This window comes from Phalacrocorax carbo, chromosome 1 (genome assembly GCF_963921805.1).
Source record: "Phalacrocorax carbo chromosome 1, bPhaCar2.1, whole genome shotgun sequence".
NCBI lineage: Eukaryota > Metazoa > Chordata > Aves > Suliformes > Phalacrocoracidae > Phalacrocorax > Phalacrocorax carbo.
This window is the reverse complement of record NC_087513.1, coordinates 121121654-121149389: the sequence shown is the minus strand read 5'-3', so window position 1 is coordinate 121149389 and position 27736 is coordinate 121121654. Positions and strand designations below refer to the sequence as shown.

The following is a 27736-nucleotide window of genomic DNA, read 5'->3' as shown; positions in this document are numbered from 1 at the left end:
GATGCACATGGTGGCAGAAGAGGTGATAGGTCTAGTAGTGAGTTATGCAAAAGATAAAATTTGGCTGACTTGCTTAAAAATGATCAAAGTATTAAGATATAAGATGCTTTTCCTGGGACTTCTATGCCTAGGGAATCAGCAGCAAGTGCCAGTCTCTTGCATATATTAAACTATAAGGTGAAAGAGACTCCAAAGAGTAAATATGCACAGAAATCTGCTTGATAAATTGAATTTGAACTTTACAAATCCTAGCCTGTGTGTTCCATTAGAAGCATGATAAAGCAATGTAAGTCAGACTGTCAGGTGTGATACAGGAGGCTAGGTAGGTAATTGATGACAGTACAAGCAGCTTTGTACTGGCTGATGTCATGGTACATTACGTTTTCAGATGAGTTTACATTTCTATTCTTTCCAAACCCTCAACACAAACATTGATGTGAACCCCCAAAATGGCAAGATACTTATTTTAAAATAATCTTGATGGGAATACATGGTTGAAAGTTTTGTTCTGTTTACTTGCTTTCAAAATTGACATAGAAGAGATTCCTTCTCATTTCCCCATACTTCAACTTGATAGCTAAACACGCAGGGGAGGCTGGGCTGGGGAGGGTGCTTTCTGCAGTGAATCTGAAAATCCCATGCCCACAAAATGGGAAAAGCAAGATCCTTCTGTTCTTTTGATATCATATGATCTGTGATTCTCTCTGTCTCTTAATACTTGAGTTAGCATCTTTCTTTCTTGACTGGCCTTTATCTTACCCTGCAGCACTGTCTAATACCACCCCACTCAGAGTTAGCAGGGAGCCCCTGCCCGCCCTGAGAGTCCACAGACTGCGGTATCCCTGCTTTGATCTCGTGGTCCACACTAGCTCTAAGCTGAGAAGTGCAGCAGCTTCACTACCCCTGTGGCAGTCGATAGGAAGCCATTGAGACCTAGAATCATACTTAATCTCTATTCTTCTGGCCAACTTCCCATGTGGCTGGAAAAAAGTACTGTCAAACTGAAATTGGGTCCTGCTCTTGTTGGATTGCTCTGTTCTTTCTTTATGCTTTGTGGCAAGAACCACTGAGCAGCTCGCTCACATGGTGGATGTGCAATAGTGCCTGCACTTTCTTGGTATAAAAGGCCCTCCAAACTTCAAACCTTAGGTGTGTTTTTCCAGGGACTCTGTCTTAATTTTTTACTGTCATGTTGACCAGTAGTGACAAAAAATTGGAAGAGACAATAGTATTTGTGGTAGATAGCTAGCAACTCTGCCATGTTGGCTAAGGCAGAAGTCTGTTTTGAAAAACAGAGCAACCCTCCCTTCCTATGTTTCCAGTATCTTTTGTAAGGTGTCTGGGAAGGTTGACCTCTGATGCTGAAATCCCTTCTCTCTTGAAGAGATGTGTAGCTGTTTGCTTAGGAGGAGTAGACTCTCCTATCAGACTTCTCTAGGTGCCACTCAGTCTCGGTGGGTCACTTGGTCTGACCTTGTGGACAGGCTTCTGGTTACTGTCAGCCTCCATGAAGTACTTACTACTTAGACATAGCTCAGGAGAGAAGGTACATATCTACAACAGCTGTGAGTTTGCCACATCCCCACCCCACTCTCACATAGGGCCATGATGTTGTTTCTTGTTCTGTCTCTTAGCCTAGAAACTTGTTTTGGCTAATAAGAAGTGTAACCAAAATTTCTTTATACTATTGCAGGAGAAACTAGACTTCCGCCAGCAGCTGAATGAGGCCAAGCAGCAGCTCCTGCAGCAAGCAGAGTATTGCACAGAAATGGGTGCAGCGGTGTGCACATTGCTGTGGGGTGTATCTAGCAATGAGGAAGCTGTTAAAACCATTCTAGGAGGAGTAAGTATGGCAGGTGAATACTTATTGGTGACAATGCTGTTAGGCCTTTATAATAAGGACCTTGCTCTGTAACACTTTTTAGTTTAAGGATATATTTCAGAAACTAATTGGACAGCAAAAATGTTTTCTGAATTATATATCCTTTGGGAACCATCCATTCTTGTTTAAAAAGTGTTGGAACTATAAAGTGTTAGGAAGCAGGCTGGGAATAAATGCAGTAATTAATTCTTATGTTACCAAGCAAGGTAACATAAGATATCTTTTTTCCACCAAACACAGTTAAACTGGACGTGAGGCTACAGCTAGGACAATGTAAATATCTTTGCAAGCTAACAGAAGAAACAAGTAATTCTTGGGCACGTGCAGCCGTTGCCATGCCTGGGTATTAGAAAGCTGTACAGTGATAGCTTTTGTTGATAACTTCTGATGATTCAATATGCAAGCAGTAGCAGTTACAAAGGGAAAAAAAGTCTGCAAAAACACTGTACAAGGCAGTTAAAAAGGCAGGTGGGTACTATAGAGCCCCCATGTAGCAACAAAAACGTATAAAATTATGTTCTGTATTTTCAGAACAGTTTATAACTGTAAGAGTCAACAATATTTAGTGACTTGTGAAAGAGTATTGAAATGGTATATTTCCCACAAACAAAACACTAGCAGTGATGAAATGACAGTATTTCTAAAAGATGAGACTAAAATTAGTAGAAGCCTTGTTGAAAGTAGTCATAAGTGTCAAAATTAAGTAGAATTAGGTAAAACAAAAACTTCTATCTGATGATATGCATAAGGGTAAAAAGTCCAACTGTGAAGATGCAATACTATTGTTTCTAGGTTTGTTTGGAATGCAAAATACTTCTACTATAGTCATTCCCAGCAATCATTAGAGCCCATTGAACTGCTCTACTTCTGGTGAAGGTCATAGCAACATTTTTGGGCATTTTTTTTCCTGTGATGGTGCACATAACACAATAAGAAATGTGCCTGGGTTTGCAACAAGACTACTAGGGAAAACATAAACGGATTGTTTGTCATTGCATCAACCACAGATCACAACTGGGAATGAGTCAAGTTATTGAAAGTTGAAGGAGAACTGTCATACAAAGTTTCTGGGTTATTTTTGGACAAGTTGTACAGCTTGTAGTAACTTCCCCTCTCCCCTGAGAGGGTGCTATGAACTACAGAAATGTATGAGAACATTAAGGGTGCTTTGAAACTGTTGCTCATATTTAAGTACGTGGGGTGGGTGGCATCAATTCAAACTCGTTTCATGTCTCAGGAAACAATGCTCAGGGTTTTTTTTCAGTCTTTGCACAGATACAGAAGTAGGTCTTTCATAGAGTTCTAGAATTCAGATTGGCTGAAATGATGTTTGGGGCCAGTATACTATTTTTGTCCATACGGGTTGGGAAAGTCAAAACTTGAGCAGCAAATTTGAAACGTAACACAAGTAGCTTTCAAGGCAGTGGGGGAGCAATGCCTACTGTTTCTGCCCATGTGTAATGTTTCTAGAGAAAACTTGAAGACACATCCAGAGAAGCAGCATGAGAGAGAGTTTTCAAGGATGCCTACCTGCATGTGCCAAAAAAGAAGTGAATTAATTCCCATGAGATTGTTTTAGATGTCTTTAAAAAAAACTTCAACCAGATATCCACATGTCAGGGCTCTCACATGGAAATTCAAACTGAAACTTTGATTTTGGAACAACATCAAGGCTTGCTTCAGCTTGAGAAATTTTGGATCCTACGAGGGGTCTGCTACTTTAGTTATCTGCTACGGTGACAAATGGCTTTACATTTTATGGCAGCAGTTTTGCACATTAACTAATGTATTCATGCAGGACTTGGACAGCGAAGGATTCATTGTACCATCTGAACTCAAGCACCTTAGTGACTGCTCTCAGAACTGTCCTTATCTCAGTGTCTGTGGGTGAGACATTCTTCAGTCCCATGAAAATACCGTCAAACTAATAAGAGGCTGCGCAGAGCACATAATGTTTGCTATTTATAAACCTGATTGGTCTCTGCTGCAGCTCCTCAGGCCTCACTGCTAGTTAATTAATGGCTATTTGGAAGGGAGGTTCAGGAGAGTAGACACCAGCAGCACCTCAAGAGACTGGCAGACAGATGATTTTACTTGTTTCCTGTGCAACATACCAACTACTTGGTTTGCTTAGTAGTCTATTATGCTCCCATGTGAATACATATTTTCATAATAGCTTATACTAGTTTGCTCTAGTAGGCTCTCTTCATTTTCTCTCTTGCCCTCTGCTTCTTGAACTATAGTCACTGCTTATGTTAAAATTGCCATCTTTGATGTGTGGTGTCCCTATGACTATAAAAAGTACAGCCAGCACATGCAGAAGTGAGCTTTTTCCCATTCTCTTTCCCCATGATCCCTTTATTCCTGTTATTCTGGGACCACAGTATCATTCATGAAGATACTGAGTATTGTCTGACCCAGCTTCCTATGCCCTGTTGCCGGAGTCTCCCCACAGGGATGGTGCATCCTTGACGTGGTGAATGTGCAGCAGTGGAGGAATAAATAAATGTTACCAGTAGATTTGCATGAATTGTGAAAGCAGTAGTTTTGACAAAATATTAAATTTTTCAGTCACTTTGCAAAATGAGTAGAAGTTCTGGCATTTCTTGGGCTGTCCCATTGGGTCGCTGCTAGGAATGACTAAAGGTTTCAGCTGCTTCATGAAACAACTGGCAAAATTATTGAAGACACTGGGAAACCTGGCATTATGGGCTCTCTGCTGTGCTATTCTTGTTATGAAAACCAGCATCCTCTGTGTGGAATAGCGTTTCAGCAATGTTTTACAGGTCAGAATTATTGATAAATGGAAACTGTTCCCTCTGTCCTTTGTGGAATCTGTCTGCACCTCTAACTAGGCTCTTTGACCTGCCCTGGACTTTGTACCAGGTGGCTGCTTCCTCAACCGGGATACCCCAAAATGGAGCAGTAGTCTGGCTGAGAGGAGAAGACTGCGTAACATAAATACGGGCTGTATTCCTGTTTGTATCCGCTGACATGATGATCGTCTTTCTCGTGCGACGTTGCTGACAAGTTCAGCCTGCAACCCGGGAGAGACCCCCATTTCCTTTTCTAAAGAACTGCTACCTAGCCTGTTGTTCTCCATTCTATATTGTGTAATTAATGACTCCTGTTACAATCCAATAGAATTCTGCTTTTTTTTTCCTGGGTATTTCCTTGGTTTTCTTAGGAAATTCATATCAAGTCACTACATCCGGCTGCTCTCCAGGCTTCAGCTGGTTAGGGTTTGGACAAAAGCTGCTGTAGCAGCCCAGGCAGATGTGAAGCACCTGCTGCAGCTATTGCAAAGCAAAGAGATCATATCCTCACTTTTCAAAATAAGCTTTAATTCTGCTGTTTGGTATATGTTATTGTGGATTGAGGAGGTAAATACACATGGTTTAGTTTTATAAATAAATGTAGCAGTGAGTAGTTTCCCATTTTCTTCTGACAAAATTCTTTCAAATGTTAGGGGATCAAACATGTCACTTTGTGCATACCTGCTATTTTCTGGTTTGGTTTTTTTTTTTTTTGAGTAACTGGATGTTTTAGTAATTTTGAAGGTTGTTCAGTTTTACTGCAGCATCTAAAAATTATAGTTGCTGTAGTCTGTATAACTTTTTTTTTCTGTTCCGTACTTGCAGAGTAAAGCAGTGAAGTTTTTCACAATCACTGCACAGACCATGGAGAGCTTTGTGAAGTCATTAAGTGAAGACATAAAACAGCAAGATTTGGATACTGATGAAAATCAGTTTGTATTAGCTTTGGCTGGGATTGTAACAAGTAAGTTAATGTTATCTCTCAGAATAGCATTCTGCGTGTCCTGGGAATTCCTGTGTCGCCTTATGTGTGCTGCAGTAAATACTGCTTTTCAAAGTCAAGTATTTAGTCAATGTTGATATCTTGGGTGACTTCCTAGTCTTTTGAAGTTCTAGCGGATTTTGTCATTGACACTTCTGTTGAGGCATTGTACTGTCTGTGACACTGTTAAGGATTAGACGGGTAACAGCCATTGAGTTTGAAATTCCCGTACGTGTCCGTTCAATCTGGAGTAAAACAAGGACCATTCTAGCAGTCTTGTATGGCCACCTTAGTTTGTAAATGTCAAGCAATTTACTTTCTGAACCACCAATAATGCTAACATCTTCAAGATGTATGAACTGCAGATGATCTGAGTAGATCAGCCCCATCTTAAGGTATGTACTCAGCATTTTGAAACTGTTTTAAGAATTTTGTTGCTGCCAGATGGACCCCACCTTCACTGTCCTGAGACCATAGTGCTAAGGCAAGTAAGAGGTAATAAACCTGACTTCCATACTAAATGTTTCTTTTTAGGGTCAGAAAATAAGTAGAAATCCACAGATATATGTTAGTCAGGCTGCCCTTGGCTTGGAAGGCTGTGAGAAATGGGGTTGATACATCATCTGCATTTTTGTGAAACTGCAACTGTCAAAATGACACTCATGACATAATGCAAGATAGATGAAACAGTGGGTATTTATACAAATAAGTGAATCTTGTATTAACAGCTTTTTTGAACATGTGATTTTTGGGTGTTGTGCTGCTATTGAAGATTGTAATAAAACCCCATATGTGATGCATTGTGCTACTGTACCAAGGCGGAATCCAGTTTTCTCCAATTGCTTCACTGAAAAAAAAAGCATAGCAGAAGTAAAGCTTGAACAAAGAAAATATTTAAAGGCTGGTGTGGGGTTGAGGGGGTGTTGAGGTTCTGCCTGAGGAGGAACCAGGATGGTGGAACAAAATCTTACTTCACTGAAGCCAATATAAATTTTGCCAATGAATTTGATATTACCAAGATTTGTTTCTTTGTCCCTGTAACTTGGGAAAGGAGGCTGCTGAAACTCAAATGTGGTAAAGGATACAGTCAGATGAACAATGTAGAAGATAGCAGTTTAAATATTCTAGTTAGGCTGTAAGGTAGTATTACACTAGGAAGTGGTATTAAAAGAACACTGAGGAGGTGGTCATGAATTGCCAAGTATTCAGAAGTTAGAAAACACCAGAACAGAAGTTCTCAGCGCAGTCTTAACACGGCCCAGTGTGCGCAAACTTTGTGATAGCAGCCTTTAATTATATGCTGTGTCCATAGTTAGCTCTTCTTATTCTGAGTTTAAAAAAGACGCCATGATGTACATGCATAGGAGAGAGAACCTGAGGCTGCATGGAACTGGAGGAACTGTATCATCCACAAACTTGCCCTGAATGGGAGGCCAGGGGACCAGTTTCTGTCACTAGTTACATACACCACACTTCATGTGTTGGAGGAGGCTTGGCCAGTTGTTCAGTACAAGCCTGGATTGCTGGAAGATACGTCTTACACGTAAGGATGCCCAGAAGTATGGGACAAGCATAAAGGAAAATACTAAAGGAAAGTCTGCTTTGGAGCAGTAGTCTCTGGAAATATTTTTGCATTTTGGTTTGTGCATGAATAATGCAGCGCTTGCAGAGGGGTAGGAAAAGAGCTTTTGAGTAGATTTCCGTGAGAGTTTTGGTTGTGTAACGTGCCAGATATATGCCAGACTGAGCGATGGTAAAACAATCTGCAATCTTGTTTCTTTGTAGTGGAACCTGTAATGGTCAGCTTTGCTTCAGTCCCACATTATTTGCAGATAAATCCAACCTTTTGTTTTATTCACTGTGTTACTATTAGGATACAGGCCACTCTGAGTAGATAATTTAATTACCCAAGCAGAATTATGAAGGATTTTGACCAGGATAATTTGCTGCTTCAGTATTTGCTATGTAGATTAATACAGTTTGAAGTTTATATAGATGCCATAGTTCATTCTTTACAGCTGACATATCTTTTTAGTGGTTCTGACAATTAGCATAAACTTTTGTTTGAAACATTATTTTTATGATGATGTTTTATGTTCTCTCACAGATGTGGCTGCGCTGGCATGTGGCCGTGAGTTCTTGGTTAGTTCAAATCGTGAATTACTGGACACGATGATACGCCTCCTGGGAGACATGAAGCCAGGACTCTGTACCAAATTTAAAGTGTATGATGACTTCTTTTTTCCCTTTCAAATGAAATGCATTATCTTGCAGTGTAGATCACAGTGAGGACAGTAGTTTTCCCACTCTCCCATTATTCCCTTCCCTGGAGAGGAAACATAATTTCTGGAAACTCTTTTCATAGTAGCATTCCTTGCAGATATACCAGGCTCAGCTACAAGGCTAGTATCATCCAGGTTTTGTCTCTTTGGAAGTTTCTTAAGTACCATAATGTAGAGATGAGCAGGGATGCACTCTACTACCGTAGGAGGGGCTGGTGAGTGGAGGGTCAGATAAGGAAGGTATGAAGTCAAGTTTTAAAATAGAGAGGGTGTGGGAAACGTGGAGTCATATGTATTCTCTTCCAATGTGAAGACTGTGAAGTGCTATATCTGCTCAGGGAAGAAAGTGAGTTCTGTATCTGCTAAGAGCAAGTATTAAATTAGTTTATGCTACTTAGTAGCTAGAAGCACATGCCCTTATGTTTGTAAAGGTGATGCCTATAAAGGGACCTCGTAAAGAAAAGACCATGTTACACAGTTCAGGTGCTGGAAAAATATCTTCACCTTTTTCTCAGAGCTGTTACAGGCAGAGGATATATGGCTTTGAGCAAATTACCATGCCTTAATGAGTACTTGCTCATCCACTAAGCTGTGGGCACTTGCCCACCCCTCCCCATATACCTGGTTAATTTGTTCATGAAAATGGCTTAAGTCACTGTGGTGTTTTTCTCATAAATGGGACACACATGCACATACACTAAGAATTCATACCCAAGCCAGCTGTCACAGTTCAGCTGACAAACAGCAGCCCTGTCAGCCTCAATAATTTGCCTGCATCTTAACTTTGGATAGTTTTTGTCTTGCCTAACCTCAGCTACCAGAAAGCTAGATGTCAAGTATCTGCTGTCTGGACTCTTTCCCACAGCCAGTGGAAGGAGATGGGGCTGTCAGATGATGGCTTGCTCAGCCCACGTTAGGGGGAATGAGTTGTCCTCTGTAGGTGCTTGCCTTTCCCCATTGGGTAGCCAGGGGAACCTGAATAACCTGTGCTGTAGGTAGTGGTTTAGGTACTTTGATGTCCGTCATTTGCTGTGTTTCTCAAGTCTTGGGCTTGAAGGTCAGCACTCAGAACAGGGTAGTTAACACTTGCAACAGTGGGATTTTTTTTTTAAAGCCCCAACTAAAAGGTTTGTATGAGAATCTCACTTAAGAAAAGGTAATTTGTGCCTTCATGTATATAACAAAAAATAGACATGAAAAGAGGACCTATACTGTTTCAAAATCTGTAAAGGAAAAAAAAATAGTGAAAGGACTTTATTTTGAGAGGAGGAGGGAGAGGAAAGTGTACCTAAATGCACGCATGCACACACACACTCTCTGCGTTTCAAGTGAATGTGTGTCTATGGGTCCAGATAAATTATTTTTAATAATTTCAGATTGTATTAATGTAATTGGACAATGTCATAGATTTGAGGGCCTTCCTTTTGAATTGATGTTTTGGGTAGTTTTTATATTTCAAAATCTGCCTGCTTTGCAGAAGAATTACACATGGTGATATGAACTTGGCTGCCATACAGCAATACTGATAAAATATACATAAAGCAATCCCATGAAGTGGATAGGGATTCAACAGGGGCCAGCCTCTTAGGCTAACAAATTGAGTGAAGCTTAAAAAAAGAGGTTGCACGAGGTATTTAGTAAGTGAGAAACATTAAGCATATGTTACAATAGCTTGAATTCAGTGCATTGATAATGTTTTGTGACGTTCCACAGAACCAACAATTTTTTTTCTTACTCTGAACTTGCTGTTTGGTAAAAAATTTGCTGTATTGTGACATTAGAGCAAATGCAAGAAAGGAGATTTCTTCATGGCCTTGTCATGGAACGAGGGATCCTGATTTGCTCAAATGTTTTAGTGCAAAACGTTTCCCTTGTGTTTGTCTTTCATCTCCATGGTCAGGTTCCTTTTTGTCAATGAGCTCCCTACATACCTTGTCACTGTTCAGTTCTTAAAACCCATTACTAACACTGGATCTCTTTCCTGTCCTTTTTGGGGATTTTACACACTCCCAGTCCAGCAAAGGAGGTTTTGGGCTTGCTTGGTTTCTTCGTTTTTAAGTTGTTCTCTGTATTTAAGGTTTTTTTAGCTGCTTGTTATTCTTAAATAATCAACATATTCATAAGCAGATGTGTCAGAAGAACTCCCTTTTCTCCCGCCCGTAAAATGAAAGACAATTGTGGGGTAAGGGTATGATAGTTAACATACATTGTAGTGAAATTTCAAAGTTATGTATAGACAGGCTCTGGAGTCATAAATAACGTTTACACACACACACTCTTACTTACATACGTATACATGCATACACATGCATACATATAGATACATTTTTAGAGCTATACCTCATGAATGAAAATGTCTGTACATTATTTTGGAAATGCAGTGTGTTTTTTCTCAATACATTGCCATAGTATTACATGGAAGGACATCATCAGCTTAAAAGTTAATCAGTTAAAAAAACTGAAAATAAAAAGCCAAGGATATGTTTGTCTTTTGCTCCTTTTGAGGTTTTACAATTCTTTTCTAGCTTTTATTTTCAGAAATATTTTTCTTTACTGTGTGACAAATCAGGAGAAACTGTGAGTCTAATTCCACACACAGCAGCATCAAAGTAAGCTGGTAGAGAGAGGAGTCCTCTTTCCTCTTCTAGTTCTAGCAATCTCATGTTTTACTTGTACCGGTATATAGATAAAAAACTTACAGGGAAAAGGTGTAATTTATTCCAGCACTGCTACAATATCTATTGTAGTCCATGAGTACGTAATAAATGTATCCAAGGCATCTACATGAGTGTTGGGTCTGAAATCTCATGGGTGTCTTTGCCTTTCTGAAATAGCAGTGGTGTGAAGACTTCAGGTTTTCTTCTCATTGGTATAGGGTTTGTTCAACATTTTTAATTGTTAGGCAGTCAATAAGCATTTACACAGTTGTTCACAGTTATAATCAAATTGTTAGGAATATTTAATTTTGCTTGTGTAGCAGTTGAAAGTAGCCAGTAAGAATACGTGCTTTAGTACATACCAGCACATTTTATGTACTAATCCCATGTATTAAGAAGACAAGAAGGGGCTTTAGCTGTGCTTTTAGTTCTAGATTTTAAAGAAAGCATTGACAGATATAGTAGTACAAGATGTTAATTAAATTTGACTTGCCTAAATAGGAAGACTATGAAGTGCGTAATTAAAAAGTCCTCCACATTAAAAAAAAAAAAAACCACAACCCAAAACAAAACCAGAAAGCATAGTTTATCCAGTAGTTATGTGTGTCAGGTTTGCTTCAACAAGCACTTTTGCAATAATTGTCCCAAATAATACATATTAGAATGTGCAAGTACTAGAGGTGAAGGGGGTATAAAGGGCCTGGAAATGCTTCTATGTTGTGCTCAGGTGAGTGTGTTTAATTACTACTAATATGCTACTACATTGGCTTGTGGGCTGGGTTATTGTCTTCTTCCGACACTCCAAAACCACAGCACTTCCCTGGATCACTACCACCACCAGTCCCTTTTGTCTGCACCACGCAAACAAGTGAAACAGAAATACAAACCCAGCAGTGTATTTTAGGTCACTTTGTTTCTAATTGCAAATATCAAACAGATGAAGGATGAAAGACAGTGGCAAGAAATGTTAACACTCTCCATTATAAGATACTGTTTTATTGATCATTTTCATTCTGGCTGGTCATAGGTAATGATGGCTGTGCTCCTTTGTCAGGGCTTGGGTTCTGGAAGCCAAGTAAGAGCTGCAGAGGCTTTACAAGCTGCCATTTCAGTTCCACAGCATCCCTCGCTGCTTGTCAGTGGCCTCTGATGCAGTAGATCTAATAATGTACTATTTCTTCCTACTCCTTAAGAGCCTAGGTGGTTAAACTCACAGCTGTGCAGCACATAATAAAAATTATGCCCCTTACAACTCAGTTTAGCCTGCAATGGGTTACTTTCCTGCTTTCTGAAGGTATGCATGGAGAGTGTCTGAAAGTCTGCTGGTAGCATTGTAGCTGCAGCCATGAGAACTCGTTTGAGAATAGGCTGTGAGGTTTGAAGTCCACTTGAAATAACATTATTCCCTTTTGTTTGGAAATTGTGGCAGTGCAGTGACATGCAGGTTTATTGCAGTCGTGAGAGACAGCAGCAGCCAAGCCGGCCCCAGAATAGAGATGATTCTGGCCCATTCCTGTTTCTCTAGTTGTTTTGTATGCAATCTGGCACCTAGCTGTGAGTGGGTATGATGACACGTTCCATCAATGTTATAGGAGCTCTACCCATTCATCTTCCCTTTTCATTGTCCAGAAGATTGACTTGCGTGTTATCATAAAAAGTAATAGCATCCAGAATAGCACATCATAAAGTGCACTAATGCCCTGTCCCCTCAGCTATTCCACAGCTGTAAAGATGGTCTGCATAAAAGGCAGGACAGGAGAACATCACTAGAAGGGTGAAAGAATTTGTAAGACAACTTCTGACTCACGAGTATGACTCTTTTTTTTCAGGAACATCAGGGGCCTCTTGGCTTGAAGTTCATAATACAGCAGTGATCTGATCCTGAAGGAGGCCGAGCATTAGCTTGTCTTGTTAATGCCAGTGGAGACTTTTTCCTGGATGCTTTCTGCTTTTGAGTATCAGGTCCCATTCCTACTGGAATTTATAGGGAAATTGAAATAATTTGCATTAAGCCCACTGAGACTCTGCTTACCTGAAAAACAAGGTTTTATCCACCAAAACCGTAAACAAATTTGTGTCAGCGACATGGAAGGTGGCATAACAACCTCAACATCAAATGTTTGAGAGCAGAACTTAGTTCAGGGGAAACTTCAGGAGAAGATTTAATCCCAACGAAATGCTCTGCATTGAGTATTACCAATTGTTCTGGATAGCTTTGGACAGGGAGACTCATTCTGAGCCCCAAGTGACCATACTTGTCTGACAGTCAAAAGCACCTGAAAGGAAATTTTGACCCAGGCACTTTATCTGTGTAAAGACGCAAAGCTGCTATTTCTAGCAACCTTACAACATAACCTCAGCTCTGTCGTGTCTGAGGCTGAGGGGGTACAGTAGCCAAACCCTCTTTCCCTGATGTGTTTCAGATTTTGCAAGTTACTGATCATACTGAAGCTTTTCGTGTTTGCAGTAACATCAGTGTGAGCTGCCGTGGGAGAAGCTGGTGGGATCGGCAGGCTAAAGCAGTCCTTTTAAAATGCAGAGCCTTCTTCAGCCTACCTGTTTTTCTCTCTGTAGAAAAGTTGAGACTTTGGGTTAATTTATAACCTGTGATGTGTGCAGCCCCCAAATGACTAATGAAGTTCCTATTTTAGGAGGCTGATAAATTAGGAAACCCTGGGTTTGGAAGCTTTTGAATGCGTGGCTGAAATGAATGTATACTTACTATGTGTATTTTTATTTTATCGTTTACACACTGACGTGCAAGGGACAGTCTTGGTTTTGGTTTGTCAGAGATGTCATCTTTGGTTTTTTTCAATGCTCAATTAAGGAAACGTTTTCTAGCTGCCAGGACATAGATCTTCTCTGCTACCTGAAAGACAGGATATGGGTTCTCTCCTCTTTCACCACCAATGAGTATAATAAAAGACCAAAAGAAATCACCTTCTGGGAAAACAAATGGCTTTGAGTGGGCCCAAATGTTATTTGGAGGCAGTTTTGAAGAGGTGCAGGTGAGAGTACCGTTTGGCCTGTGTTATCCTGGTGTTGATCTCCGCTCAGACAAGAGCACAGTTTACAGCCAAATTGAATTCCAGACTTGAAAAAAAAAAATTCCACTTGTACACTGAATGTAAGCAACCTGGATTCCTGAAGGCAAAGTAAATAGGAAAGTCTGTGGTGACATTTTAAGAGACAAGCAGTTGTGTTTTTTCACAGCAGGGTCTCGCTCAATGGCCCAGATCATATGGCCCTGCCTGACTGTGAGGGGCTGGAAAGCAGGCAGAGCAAGCTGGTCCTCTGCCTTGTACCCATGGCAGAAGGAACAATTCTGGCTTAGGAGGGAGTGTGCTAAGCTGACCTGGGATTACTAATACCTACCTTTTCCCTCCTTTAGGCCCTTCCCCTTCTTCCAAATGCTTTCGTAGGTGTAGTAACTTCCCCTGTCAGTGGAGAGAGACTACATTGGCGTTTGCTGTCTGCTGGCTATATATTGCATCTCTTCCCATTTGCGGGAGGAATGGGAGGAGATGCGAAAGAGGATGGCATAAGCAATGTGTCTGTGTTTCAGCTGACTGGAGGATCAGTGTACAGAAAGGCCAGTGTTGCACAACAGATGGAGTAGAGACTTCCTTTGACATTTCTAGCACTCAGTTTACAGTCTTGCTTTCTGTGTTTCCTTGTGGCCCTTTCGTTTGTCAAGGCAAACAGCTTATTTGAGATGGTCGTCTGCCCAGTGGGGATCATCACCGTGAAAGCTCTGTTGCATAGGTTGTGTGGTCACGTAAAGCCAAGTCCTGGTTTTGCACATCTCGCATAATGAATCTCATGGAGTTTGAGACTTTCTTCCTCTCGCGTGGGATATTTTTCCATGTGTTTGAAATACGTGATTTAACAGGAGAAATAAGGTTTTGCACAATGTTGCTTATATGTTATTTGAGATCTGTCTCTTTTATCAAAATATAAATTATTAGAAAAAGCTTCTGCATCAGTACACTCCTGGCATAAATAGCAAAAGATGCTAAAACATGCAAAGAAGTCAAAGGACATCACATCTTTTTTTCTTTCAATTCTAGGCTAATCCTAATGTCACTTTACAACGTGAGTATCAACTTGAAGGGCTTGAAGTACATCAGTGAAAGTCCAGGGTTTATTCCTTTGCTTTGGTGGCTGTTGAATGGTAAGTTGCTCCAAGAACCTTGTGAATTGTGACTTTGGGAATTGTAGATTGGCAATAGGTGTTGCAAATAACAAAACAGAAATGCATATCTGTAACCTGATTACGCATAGCTTTTGTCAAATTAAAAGTAGACAAAAAGGTTAAATAGCTAGAGGGAGGGGATGCGCATTTCCCACAACATTTTTGGCACTCTATGTAATATTCCGTTAATATAAAATTTATGGATGGTAGAATTAAAAATAGGGAATGGAAAAGATTGAGAAAATGGTTTTTAAAAAGCCACCTGTATTTTCACATACCAACTTTAAACCCTGAGGGGAGTTATGTATCAGTTCACTAGGGTTTGGCAAAAGAAAATGTAACTGTGTTCTGACACATTTTGGGGAGAGAAGCTAATCTTTGTAACTACACTCACCTGTGACAAAAGTGACCAATTCTACAGCTGAAGAGAGGCCTTGTGCTCTAATAGGATTTGGGCTTGCAGGGCTTGAGTACTACTCCTAGCTTTGCCTTTGGCCAGTGCAGGACTTCAAGGACATCAAGGACTTCTGTTGCCACTGTCAGGTGCATGAGTGACATCAAGGCTCTGCTCTTTCAGAGGCTTCAAATCCCTGCGTAGGAGCCAGCAGAGATTGATGTTGCCAGTGTGCGTCGGACTTGGCTGGCAGCTGTGTGCACAGCTCATAAGGGAGAGCGAGGACAGCAGTAAGAACAGAGCCGTGACACTGTCCTGCCTATGAACTGCTCCTAGGGTTGCTCTGTCTTGGTTTTCTCAAGTTTCTGTGGCTTGTCCATGAGAAGATTTTGGTGTGCAGTTCATAGGACTGGGGAGATTAGTCATCCCGGCGCTCTGTGCTGCTCTGCAAAACGCTGCTAAAATACAACTAGTAAATACTAACAGCAGCTGAAGTGAGGGAGGTTGCATCTGCTTTATCAAGCAGTTAATTTGATATTGAAATTTTGGAAAAGCTTTGACTTTGACAGGTAAACCAGAAGCTACTTGTATTGCTCACACTTCCCTCAACTACTTTACAGAAAATGTAGGTACTTGTGCTTTTCACCAAATAATTTCCTGCTTTGCAATGCCATAGGGTCTCTCTTTTGAGATGTCAGAAAATTAAATAATTCTTTTAAGACTACTGGAAAACACCGGGGTGTTATACGTTTTTTTTTAATATAGTTTGAGAAAAATTATATTATCAGAGAACACTGAATGCATGGTCCTTTGTCCTGTTGTGCTTAGAAATTTAACATATGTTAGTCCAGATTTTCCTTTTACTTTGTTTGGCTAATATATACATGAGCTGTTGTTCTAGGAAAAAAAAAAAAAACACAAACCACAAAACCAAAACATCCTCAAAACTCTGTCTAACTGTGAGTTCCCAAATGTACCCTTCTAAATGTTGTGATAAAATGAAGCAGCTAATTGTTTGAGGCAGTCTATTGTTTAAAGAAGGCTTCTAGGTCACAGAAGAGGATGAAATGGGGCACAGTTATAATTAATTTGCAGCTGCTAATGGCAGTAAGAAATGGAAAGGCTGCTCTGTATTTTGAAAGTGTTAATTGTGTATGGCTGGGTTGTAGAAGGAAGGATGGGCATGGCTAATTCCTTCACTTTTGGTAATAAAGTTCTCCAGTTACAGCAAAGGAGGAAGATTCTCAGATAAACCACATATGCTGTTTCAGATTTCTGACTTTGGAGGAAGCCTGCTTACTGTCAAGGGAGAGGGCTGACTGGTTTGTGTATCAGATGAGAGGTCAGATCCAAGACCCGATCTTGTTTCCTTCATTTTGTATGAGATGTCTGTAGTTTTCTATACACTTAATCTATTTCTAAATGTTCTAACTTGCAAAACTCCGTAGCTTCCTCCTACTCTTGCTCCTCTCCTGTTTCCGTGGCCAGCGTCTTCAGCTTCTGTTAGCCGTGATTCAGCTTACAAACACCTGGAGCTGCCACAGCATAAGGTCTTAACAGTTTTTTCCATGCAAGAGAGTAAAGCACTACACTCTGCTGGCAGGGTATCCTGTATATGCTGCCTTCCTGCAGGAAGCTTCTTCAAAGAGTGTTTTGATTAAGGCTTCTGAGATGATTCAGCTTTCCACAGTTCTGTAAGCTTTTATCAGCGTTCCCACTAAGAGAGGCCCCAGAAATCATCCTCTGACTTTTTCAGAGAATCATCCTGTTTGCTTTTCCGTCATCAGTCTACAAGTGTCTTTGACATCAGCCTATACATCAAAGCCATTTTTCTCCCACTGGCTTGTACGCAGCTGATAAACCCCTCAAAATCCTTCTCTTGAATTCACAGTCTCTGCCCAGACTTCTTATTCTTGTTCCCTGAAGAAGAATGTCCTTCCCCTTAAGTGAGGAGAGCAAATAATTAACTTGATTTTCTTTATTCCCCTCTGTTGTATCTGAAGCAAAGAGGGATTTGATTCAGGTTGTCTAGCAGGCTTTTTAAAGAGGCAGAAATAAGCCTTGACATTGAATACATGGACAGGAAGAGAAAGAAGGAAAAATCTAATAAAGCTTTCTAATGGAGTAAGAATGTTAACAGCAAACTGGATTCGGCTGTCCTACTGTCTTTGGAAAATTTGGATGAGCTGGTATGACTTCACACTCGCTAACAAGAATTCTTAATAGCTCTTTCTGCTGGAGGCTATGCTGATAATAGGCAAAAACCAAATGTTTGATACACTTTTGGAGGGTAATGCAGATCTCTGTAGTTTTAGCATTTTATGAGGTGGGTTATTTTTACTTTTTTTCCCCACCGTTTTAAACACTGTCTAAAAGAAGGTCACCCTTAATAAGCAACACTGATCACTGAGGAATATATTCTGATAGCTTATGTGGCTATTGTGTTCTTGCATAGGTATCAGCTATGCCAACCTATACCTTCAAAGCCTGGTGCCAGCGTAAAACACATGAATGATGACTCAGATTTCTGCCCATGGAGCAGCTTGTGGGATCAGTAGAGTTCTCATCTTGTGGAGCACCATTTATTTGCATTTGTTTCCATCTTGGAGAAAATGGGCAGCTTTAGTTTCCTCCATCAGCTGCTGTCCCTGTCTTGGCTAAGGGTTTTGCATAAATTTCAGATTTAAAGAAGCCCTGTCCTCAGCAATAGAAAAAGAAGTTATGTAATTTTGGAGTAAAAGGGTCTAGGCTCTTTGGTTTTGGGTTTGTTGGTTGGGTTTTTTTTATTATCCGGTATCTTTATTTTGGTTTTCCCCACTTTTCTTTGAAGGCAGTTATAAATATTGTTCTCCTTGGATACATGGGAAAGTGTGGAATTCAGAGAGATTCGGTCAGGGACACTTCTCATCTATAGCTGGGAAATTGCTCCAGGTACTTCATTAAACAAAAGACAACAAGAGAAGTATGACTAATCTTAGATCTTTCCCTTCAGTTTCCTCCACCAAAAATCTAACCTTGTTTATCCAAATTCTTTGCAAATGACGGTCACTATTATAAATGCCTGTATGAAGCATATTCTCATTTTGCTAATTCTGCCTGCAACCTTCAGTACTAAACCTGAAGGTTTCTAATGCCTTGCTTTTCTGTCCAAATTGGCTATGGCTATGAGAGTTTTTGAAAATTCAGGTTATTTGCATGACAGCATTTTATTTAAAATACAGCTGGACAAACAGAACCCCACTATTTATAAACTGATGTCTGTATTAAAACAACTCTTCGTTCGTAAATCAAAACCTCAGTTACCAGTCTTTCAATTGCTCAGAAGTTTCATACTCTTCAGACTATGAAACTAATCTTAAAAAGAGGGTCACCCTTCTTGCCCTTTAAGACTACATCCATTTTCTTAAATGGGAAGATGTCAGCTCTGACGCAGAAAGTCCCTGAATCACAGTTAGCTGAGAGGCTGGAAGAGTGGCCAGGGAAGTCTCACTGAATGCTTGCCCTTTTCCATGTTCCCCTCTAAGCAGCTGCTGCAAATGATACTTGCCCAGATGGAGCTCTGGCTGGGTGCGGTGTGGCTGTCCTTGCCATCTTAGCAGGAGTTTCTTGACTAGGTCCTCGCCCTGCCTAACAGCAGACTCATGCAAACTGATGTTCCCCTGAGGAGCACAGTGTTTCTCCTTTTGTGGATATATGTAAGAAACCTTGACTCTGGTAAACACATCCGTCACTGAAAAGCATTGGCTTGTTCCTACCTTGTTACTTTCATTCAGTAGACTCTTGTGGGAATCCTCAGAAGCCCAAGCAAGGATTGATAGGAGCTGGACAATGTATCTAACAGCTCACCCACAAATCTGCAGGCTGCAGAGTGACATCTGTGCAAGCTTCTTTCCACTTGCAGCCCCTAAGTTAGCAGTCTAGCAAACTGGGACTGAATTGCTGCTTCGATCTGGACCCTGGGAGTCTCTCTCAGGGATTTCCTTGATAAAAGTGTGAGAACCATGTGTTGTAGGAGAGTGGGGAATTCTGGTTAGCTGAACTGCATGTGGGAGCAGCCACCTGGCCACAGAGGAGGCTGAAGCAAACCCATCTGGTATAGAGGAGCTGGGGAAAATATGTTGCAGAGAGAAAGTGCGTTTGTGCGTGTAGGAATTGCAGCAGCAAAGCTCGCTCACTCCTTCTGCCAAGGTGTCCTCCCTGCTTCTTCCCCACATACCATCTTTATTGCAACACTGCTTGTCTCCTCAGACCTATCAGCATTATGAAAATGTCTGGAAAACTCTGCTGCAGGTACTGGCTTAGCTCCGCCAGCATTGGCAATGAAAACAGATCTTACATAGGGCAAGCTGTGGCCCTAGCTCTCTCTGTTAGACATGCTATGAATGTAGGTAGTCTACAGGTTCATAAAAAGGAGAAGGGGAGTGGCAGGTCGCCCCTTCATGCTAGAATCAGGCAGTAATTGAACTGAATGACATTTACAACAGTGGTGGGAAGCCTTTGAAATACTGCCTTTGTACATAGACATAGCTGTAAACAGCTTGCTGGTAATAAATCTTGCATTCAGGTGGCCAGGGAATGGTATGGGCACGTGTAAATTGAGTTCACACAACTCAGAGCCAATTGTGGATAAGCTATTTAGCATTGATGTAATGCAATTACTTAAACCCTGCTGTAGGGAACAGTTCATCTGAGAGCATAGTGCTAATGACAGATGTGACTAAAATCTGTCCACGTTATCAGTTGCTTTTGTCAGTGACTGAAAGCCATTGACATCAAACAGTAATGCTGGCAGCTAGCAGAACGTCAGCAAACTCCAGCAGTTTCAACACCTTGTTAAAATTGCATCAGCATTTTATGATGGTGCTAGGTTTATACTATGCTTGTGATCCTTGACTGAGGCAAGCAGCTTGATTTCTTCCCCTATTCCCCAGAAATACTTATTGTAGTTTTGAAATTTTAGTTGAAGGGATGTGTGTGCTCGTTGTTGGGAGGATATGATGCAGTGATTTGATTACAGCTAAAGGATTTCTTTGATCTTGTACAAACAAAATGTTACTCACTAGTGTAGAAATGACTAAAACTGGAAGCTATTGAAATAAGTATATTGCTGAATAATGAAGATTCCTTACATATCTTCTGAGTACTTTTTAGGCAGGATTTTTTAGAAAAACTCCCTAATGATATTGGAGAAACAAGACAAAGACTTAGAGGGTTGGTGGTTGTTTTTTTTTTTAAGTCCTCTTAGAAAACATGATTATCCATAATAAGTACTATTCTCAAAACTGCATGTAATCCTAACAGAGTATATTTTGAGGCATATGTATCTATTTAACTCGAAGTGTCTCAAAATACATGCAAAACAATGGCAATCAGAGGTTAAATGCGTATTAAGTCATCTTCTGGTGCAGGATCATTTCCTTCCTTTGCTGTATGCCCGAGTGCCTAATCTGTTCTTCATTTGAGTGACTCAAGCCGTTGAGCTTCGCTGGCTGCTGCTGGAGATTCTTCCTAGAACCTCTTTGCTCTTACTGGAAAATGTTCATGCTTGTCAAGCTGGAAGTCATTTCCTGATCTCCTACAGATCCTAATTTTGTTAGCTCCGCTGCTAACACTCCTTCCCTGATCAATTCTTTACTTTCTACAGCCTTTAAACACTTGCAAATAGTAGTAACTTAGATGCCTGTAACTGTATTAATAACAAAGTACTTTTCATCCAGGAATTTAAAACAGCCTACATATATGAAGCTTCCCAGCGGTACTGCAAGCCATTAAAAGCTTTATTTCATGGAGGAATAATGTCACATGGAGGAAGATTGTAACGAACTACATAAATTTCACTCCCAGAAGCTTCTTTCTTACTTTCTTACTGCTTATTTGGGCTATGGTTTGTTGCTGCTATTTTGGGTGAATAAATGTAGAATAATACTAAATACAGAGAAAGAGGGCAGGTGATATGTGCAGTTTGAACATTGTATCTGGCAAAAAAAAAAAAAAGGAATTAAAAAAATCTCTGCAGGCATGAAGACAAAAATGGAAGGAATGGGAGGATGAATTTCAAGGCTTTTAGTCATATTTTGATGGGGTCAAAATAAATCTGAAAACCAAAACCGTCACCCACGTTTTTTCAAAAGGATTCACTGATGTATTGCTGCCCAAGGAATTAGACATAAAGTTTTGCTGTCTGGGAGTCTGAGTTGCAGCATTTCTCCATGAGTTATGACTGCTCATCACTCAGAAAATTGCACCTGCAGGTACTGCTGGAGATGATGATGGAGACTGTAGAACTTTCAGCCCAGGTGGCAGCAATAGGAGTGGCTGTGCTGTGGGTATGACCAGGTCTGTGGGGTGTGCAGCACTAATCACTGGTGTTTTTTTAAATGCTGATTTGAATGGCTATAGCTGTCCAGTATGCCTAATAGCTAAAATTCTCCTTGCACAGAAAATCAGGAAATGGATGTTACTGTTTGGGTTTGGACAACTTCTATGTCCTCAGATTATACCCCACTCTGCTAGTTTCCCAGGAGAAAGTAGAATTCCTTTCCTAAGAGGTTTACACTTTAAGTAGGAAAGAAGGTATGGTAGAAAAGACCTACATATCTCATTTATACTGGAAAATGGAGGGAGAGAGAGATAATGCCTGGCTTGTGGGCATAGATCAGATGTCAGTGTGTTTAATACTGTATTTCAGCCATGTGCTAGTGGGAATTACTTAAAAATTCCTGTCTCGACAATCAGTTTTGTGCTTAAAGCTGTAGTCATCTTCACTGTCCATCACATTCAGTTTTCTCCTCTGCGTGCTTTCAACGTTTCCCCATGTGCCTTAGTGAATAATTCTCCTTAGTCCTTTTTCAGGTCACTGGTGTTAGGTATTAAATAGGCCAGGAAAGGAGAGAACTTGCCTCAGCCCACCAAATGCTTCCTTCAAACTCAGTACAGTGTGGTTTATTGCTGCACTGCCTTTATGTTCCTTCAGTGAGATTTTTGGTCTCTGTGGTGATTTTGTGCACAAAGTGATCTGAATTAATTTTTCTCAACATTTCTGCACAGCGCTTTATCAAAAGCTTGCTGAAGACTAGGTATGCTAATGACAAACACATAAAAAATGCATGGCACGTGGAACAAATAACTACTTCAGCCATAAAAATATAATGTATTTTCATTTGGAATATGCAGAACAGAGAAGTGCAAAAATGGGGCTTTCTACCAGATGCTTTTGATAAAGCTATAAACAACGAAACGCAAATGGACTGTTGTGAATGATTAAAATATAATGCTCCTAATGTTTCAGTAATTAAAAATGCACCCTGTGTTCTTAACAGTGGAGTTATTCTACGTCTTCCTAGCTTAAGTCAGTCAAAGGTCTTTGCTGCATTTCTCTGATGCGTTCGTAAGCAGCAGCGCTTAGCTTCAGTACCCATTTCAATTTTGTGTAGACTTAATTAAACACTTGGAAGGTTGATACATGGTTACCAGAAAGTTTTATGAAGATTAATATTTTATTGAGCTTTGAAGGAATATGAAGGCTTGTGTAAAAAGAAATTAAAGAAAAGCCTGGTGATTTCCTGTGGATTTGATTAGTTGGTCTGTTTGTTTTTTAAGTCTGAATAGTCAGGGGATATAGCTTGTTCTGCTCTTAAATTGGATTGCATCCAACAGTACATCTTGGCTACTGACTGGAAAAATTTAAGTTGATAAATTCCCTGATTTACATTTGAAAAACAAGAGAAAGGTTCCTGGCTACCTCTCCCTCCTTGAGGGGCAAACCTCCCCTGAGCACAAGCTGCTGAGGAGGGCAAAGATGCTGTTTTCAGGTTCCTTCTAGAGCCAGCCAGCCAGCACCAAATGGCAGCTGTGAATTATGAAACTTCAGTTATTCCTTGTCTGCCTGGTGGGTCATGGGGAATGGTACTGTAGAGCTTTAATGCTACTTTTTTGGACTCGCTTCTAATAAGCGCTGGATTTTTTCCTCCCCCATTTTAGACCCGGATACAGAAGTTTGTCTTCATGCTCTGCGGCTCCTCCAGTCTGTGATTCTGGAGCCAGAAGTATTAGCCAAGTCAGCCTCTGAGATGCGTGATACTTTGCCATTTCAGCGTATCATTGCACTGTCAAAGAGCCGCAATGCGGATCTGCAAGCACTTGCAAAAGAACTACTTGAAGATCTTAAAATACTTGAGTACGAAGCATAGAAGAGCTCTATGATACCAACTGCTTACGTCTTTCCTATATTTTTATGCTGCAAGAGTTGTTGGAGATGGGCTTGACTGAAAAAACCTCTGCTTAAAGTTCCTCTGACAAAAATCTTTTTCGGAAATTAGGTAACCCAACTAAAATAATACTTGGGAAAATGTGTTGGGTTTTAGCTGCCCAGATGTAATCTTAGGTGAGCTGATAAAGATGGGACAGACTTAATTTCTTTGAATAAGATTTTGTTGATTACGGGTTTCCAAAATGATCCAGGTTATGTTGTCTGTTTACCGTATATAGGGAGTAAAGTAGTCATCTCATTCATTGATAATATATAGTTTATAGCAGTGGTAAATAATCCTTTTTGTCCATCCTTAAGAATTACTGTTCTGTGAGGAAAGCTTTGTTGCTTTTCATAACTCTTCTGTGTCAGAATGCTTCTCAAGTTCCGTTGTTGTTGTTATTTCTCACCTCTCTTTTTCTATTCTAATAAAAGAAATTCTGTACCGTGTAATGGATTCTGCTTTCAAAATCTGCATTCAGTTTCACTTGAACTGCAAGTCAACCCGGCCTGTGGCTGCCAGACATACTAGAAACTGAGCCATTGTTTTTTCAAAAGCCCTGAAAAAAGGAAACGAGTTACTGTTGTCCATGGTACCTAGTTGTGCACTGAAGAGGCTAAAACGAACTGCCTCTTTGTTGTGAGCAGCACTGCGTTCCCTCACAACTCTTGGGTGTGTTAGAGTTTCTGTGTACAGCTTGCTTACCTCAGTGGTAAATACAGACATTTGCGTGCTTTGTATTGGTAGAAAGAAAGAGTATCCATTTACATGATGATGGAAACGCAGCTGGTTAGGTGGTGCTATTCAAGGGAGTAGCAAATGAGAAAGGCAATGCTGTGGTAGCAGCTATTTCCATACTGAAGTTACGGTACCTCTGTTGTGAACCCAGCCTATTAACAAAATACAATGTGGATTTCTAATCCAAATGTATAGAAAACACAAAGTAAACTTCATAGGATTTAAATATTGTGATTGGTAGACAGTTTTAGAAGACAACCGTCGTAGAGTGTATAAATTAAGATATGGGTCCTCTCCCGTTAGGCTGTTTGCAGAATGTTGAATGTTCAGAGTTAGAAAAGTAATAAACCACCTTAAAATTACTGGAAATAATTGGCTTAAATGCTACAAATGGTAGCGGTCTGATTTGGGACTGTTTGAAATTAAGATTAAGATACAGATCTCACATACATGAAAGGGTTGCGTGGGGTTCTGCTGTGTCTGATTCAACACTACATTGAACTTACCAAGTGCAGATTTTTGGAAGGCTTTACATCTTCTTTAGGCATGCTTTCTTTGGTTTTGTTTTCTTATCTTGCTATCCTAGTTAAACCTCCTAGAGGTTAATCCTAAAGGGATCAAAATGATAACCAGTAATTTTGTGGAATATCAACTCATGAAAGTGTTCAATTTTAAGAAACACTAAAGGGCATCCACATTCGATTTAATTGGTATCTGCTCATGAAGGTCTTCCATCAAACTTTTGGAATCCAGTACATAGCAGAAAAAAAAAAAGTAGTTCTGTGAGCAGAGGAGCTGGTGAAGCCCCATGGCCTGTGGATTTGAGATATTTCTTGAAACTTTCCCAGTCCTTCTCAGCCCTTCCCCCTGAAACCAAGTCCACCCAAGGGGTAGCATGGAGCACGTGAGCTGAGGGTGACACGGATGCTCGTGGCCAGGTTAGTAAGCTGTGTCAATGGGCTAGTTAGCTGCCACCAGGCAGGGTATACACTGCTCTTCCAGGTCTGCCCTCGTGAAGGTTTTAATTTACGTCTTTTCTGCTGTTACCCTAGCTGGTCATGGAGCTTGAGGGAACTTAATTATCTCTGAGGTCTTTTCCCTCTGTCATGTTTGCTGGGAGCTGACTTACAGATTCAGTGTTATGAGAGGGACTGGCAATGTAGTTGCACCTCATTTCTGTATGAAATCAGGAAACAAAATGCTCAAGACTGTCATTTTAATTGTGCATCCACTGGTATGGTCAGCACTTAAAAGCCATGCTAGAATAGGTGATTCGAGACACTACAGTTTTCCCCCGCAAGCTGCTCAGATCTTATGATAAGAATTTGGAAGTCTCCCAGGTGACTTTATTTTCAGGTGTAGCTCACCAGGACTGTTCCTTCAGAATCAGGCCATCAACGATCCACTGACCTTGAGAAGGTCTTTTTTTCTGTACTCTTTCATTATGCAAGATTGATAAATAAGAAAAAGTCACCCTATCTGTGAAATACAGCGTATCTTCAAAAAACAAAAGAGCAAAATTGTCAGGAGCATCAGAGTGAACCTGTGACGAACAGTCCTCTAGGAAAGTCTTTATGTTTTCCCTAAATTTACTTCGTCTAGGTGTTTTCAATTAATGCTATGGTTTTAATTCATTATTTGGGTTTATGGAAAAGAAAAAGACAACATTTGAGGGGAACTTGTTATCACAGGGAGGCAAATCCATGATACTTTTTGGTTTGGGGGAAAAAAAGCATCACTGGAGTCAAATTGTGCTGAAGTAAGGCAAGTGGATAGAAGCCAGGGATAAGCCTGACCTCTTAACATTTCAGTGTGTTTGAAATTTCATTAAGGTTTCTCATACTTAAATATTTCAGTAAAATAAGTTGGACATTACTAGTTGCAGATTACGTTGTGAGCTCTCATATCTTTTTGCCAGTTTTCAAGTACCTTTATTCCCCAATCCATTTGATGGAGCCAGGGAGCAGCCCCCTCCTCCTACTCTTCTACAGGTGTAGGGCTGTGTTGCAATTAGTGGAACCTTTTTGCTGTGGGAGTGAAGCCTGCTGCTTTCCTACAGGTGTCTGCTATACCCCATGCATCCTGTTGGGCATGTCATGGTGGGATTCTCCTAGACTTCAGCATCTACCATAAACTAATGATCTGTACTTTCCAATCAGCTGTATCAATGCCTTCTTTATTGTTTCTTTCTCCATGCTAAAATTGGTGGGAGTCTCATGGCATCGACTGTAGAGGAAGCTCCAGTGACTTGCTGAGACAAGGTGCCCACTGTTTAGTTTAGGTGGCTAAAATTAGGTAGGATGGATCCTACCCTTTGATGTCTATTTTGCAATAATAGATACAGAGCAAGTTTTCAGGTTACCCTATGGTTCGCAGATGGCATTTTAAAATCTCATTTATTGATAAGCTTGAGAAGTCCCTGTTTGGAGGAGAAGAGCATTTAAAGTCTTAATTTGGCTTCATGTGGCTAGCGCCAGAAATTAGGCTGTTGAGTAACTGTGGATCTCCTTTGAGTCTCCCTCTCCCCTGAAACACATCTGTTTTGGCAGTTTATGAATAAAGTCAAGTCTCTAAATCACAGGTGGTTCTCCAAAAACTCAGGGCATATCAAAGATTTATCTACAAAATTGAAGAATCGGTGATGTACAGAACACAATATGACACTGTAAGGTGCTGCTGCGGTTACAGACTGGTTAACATATGCATTATAAATCTCTGCTTTTACTTTGCTGTGGAGTTTTGCTTCAGCCTGAAGCTGGGCCATTAGGAAGCTTTACTGGTTTCAAATCAAGAGTTCAGCATATGCTTCGGAAAACACTGGCTTTAGAATGTTGCTTTTTCTGTATTCTGTTGAAAGGTTTGGGATTCTTCTGTGTAGCAATTGATTAATTGCATTACTAGCTTGCAGGAGAAGAGGCGGTTCACACAGTCAAAGCATGAGTTTCTCTAGCTGTGTTCAAAGTCCGGAGTTACTCTGTCGTTGCCATGTCCTCTGTTGCACAATCTCAGAGTTTCAGTGAAGAAGATACCGTGAATTTGGTGTTGCTTTGAGATTATCAGAGTTACTCCAGATTTGCTTTGAGATTATCAGAGTTACTCCAGATTTATACTCATAAAACTGAAAGCAACATTTGACTCCTATGACAAGCTGTCTCAAAAGGTGAAAAATCTGTTTTAAAAATCCTTAGAAAGCACCTGTTTACTTCACAGTATCAGCTGCACAACTAAAATTGAACTTTACTCCTTTTGGTTTTATATACTGTGTACAGAGCTGCTGAAATTGCATCAGTTTGCTGACATTCCCGGGAAATTCTGGGTTTTCATATTTGACGTTGATGATCAGTTAGATGCAAAGGAAAAATAAATGAGGATCCCCTAAATGTATTTCCTGTAAATTAAGAAGTTTAGCTACGTAATGTACTGCCCCACCAGTTCTTCATGTGGTATCTTAGGTTGATGTTTGGCCTGGACTATGACCTGGCTGAAAAGAAACTGGAAAACCTCAGTAGAAGAAAGTATGGCCCAGTCTGAAGGCAGACCT

The 27736-nt window shown here is 40.4% G+C and overlaps 1 protein-coding gene across 2 annotated transcripts in view; it reads left to right on the top strand.

Annotated features, from left to right (window-relative positions):
* HSF2BP (heat shock transcription factor 2 binding protein) overlaps positions 1-23900 on the top strand; it is a 33673-nt gene extending 9773 nt beyond the window's left edge. For both annotated transcript variants that reach the window (XM_064468803.1, XM_064468890.1), the window contains exons 4-8: positions 1694-1843; positions 5524-5662; positions 7788-7905; positions 14690-14793; positions 23189-23900. In XM_064468803.1, coding sequence (XP_064324873.1) covers positions 1694-1843; positions 5524-5662; positions 7788-7905; positions 14690-14793; positions 23189-23397 — 720 coding nt within the window. In that variant the 3' untranslated portion in view covers positions 23398-23900. The remainder of the gene's footprint in view (positions 1-1693; positions 1844-5523; positions 5663-7787; positions 7906-14689; positions 14794-23188) is intronic.
* Positions 23901-27736: the final 3836 nt, after the last annotated feature.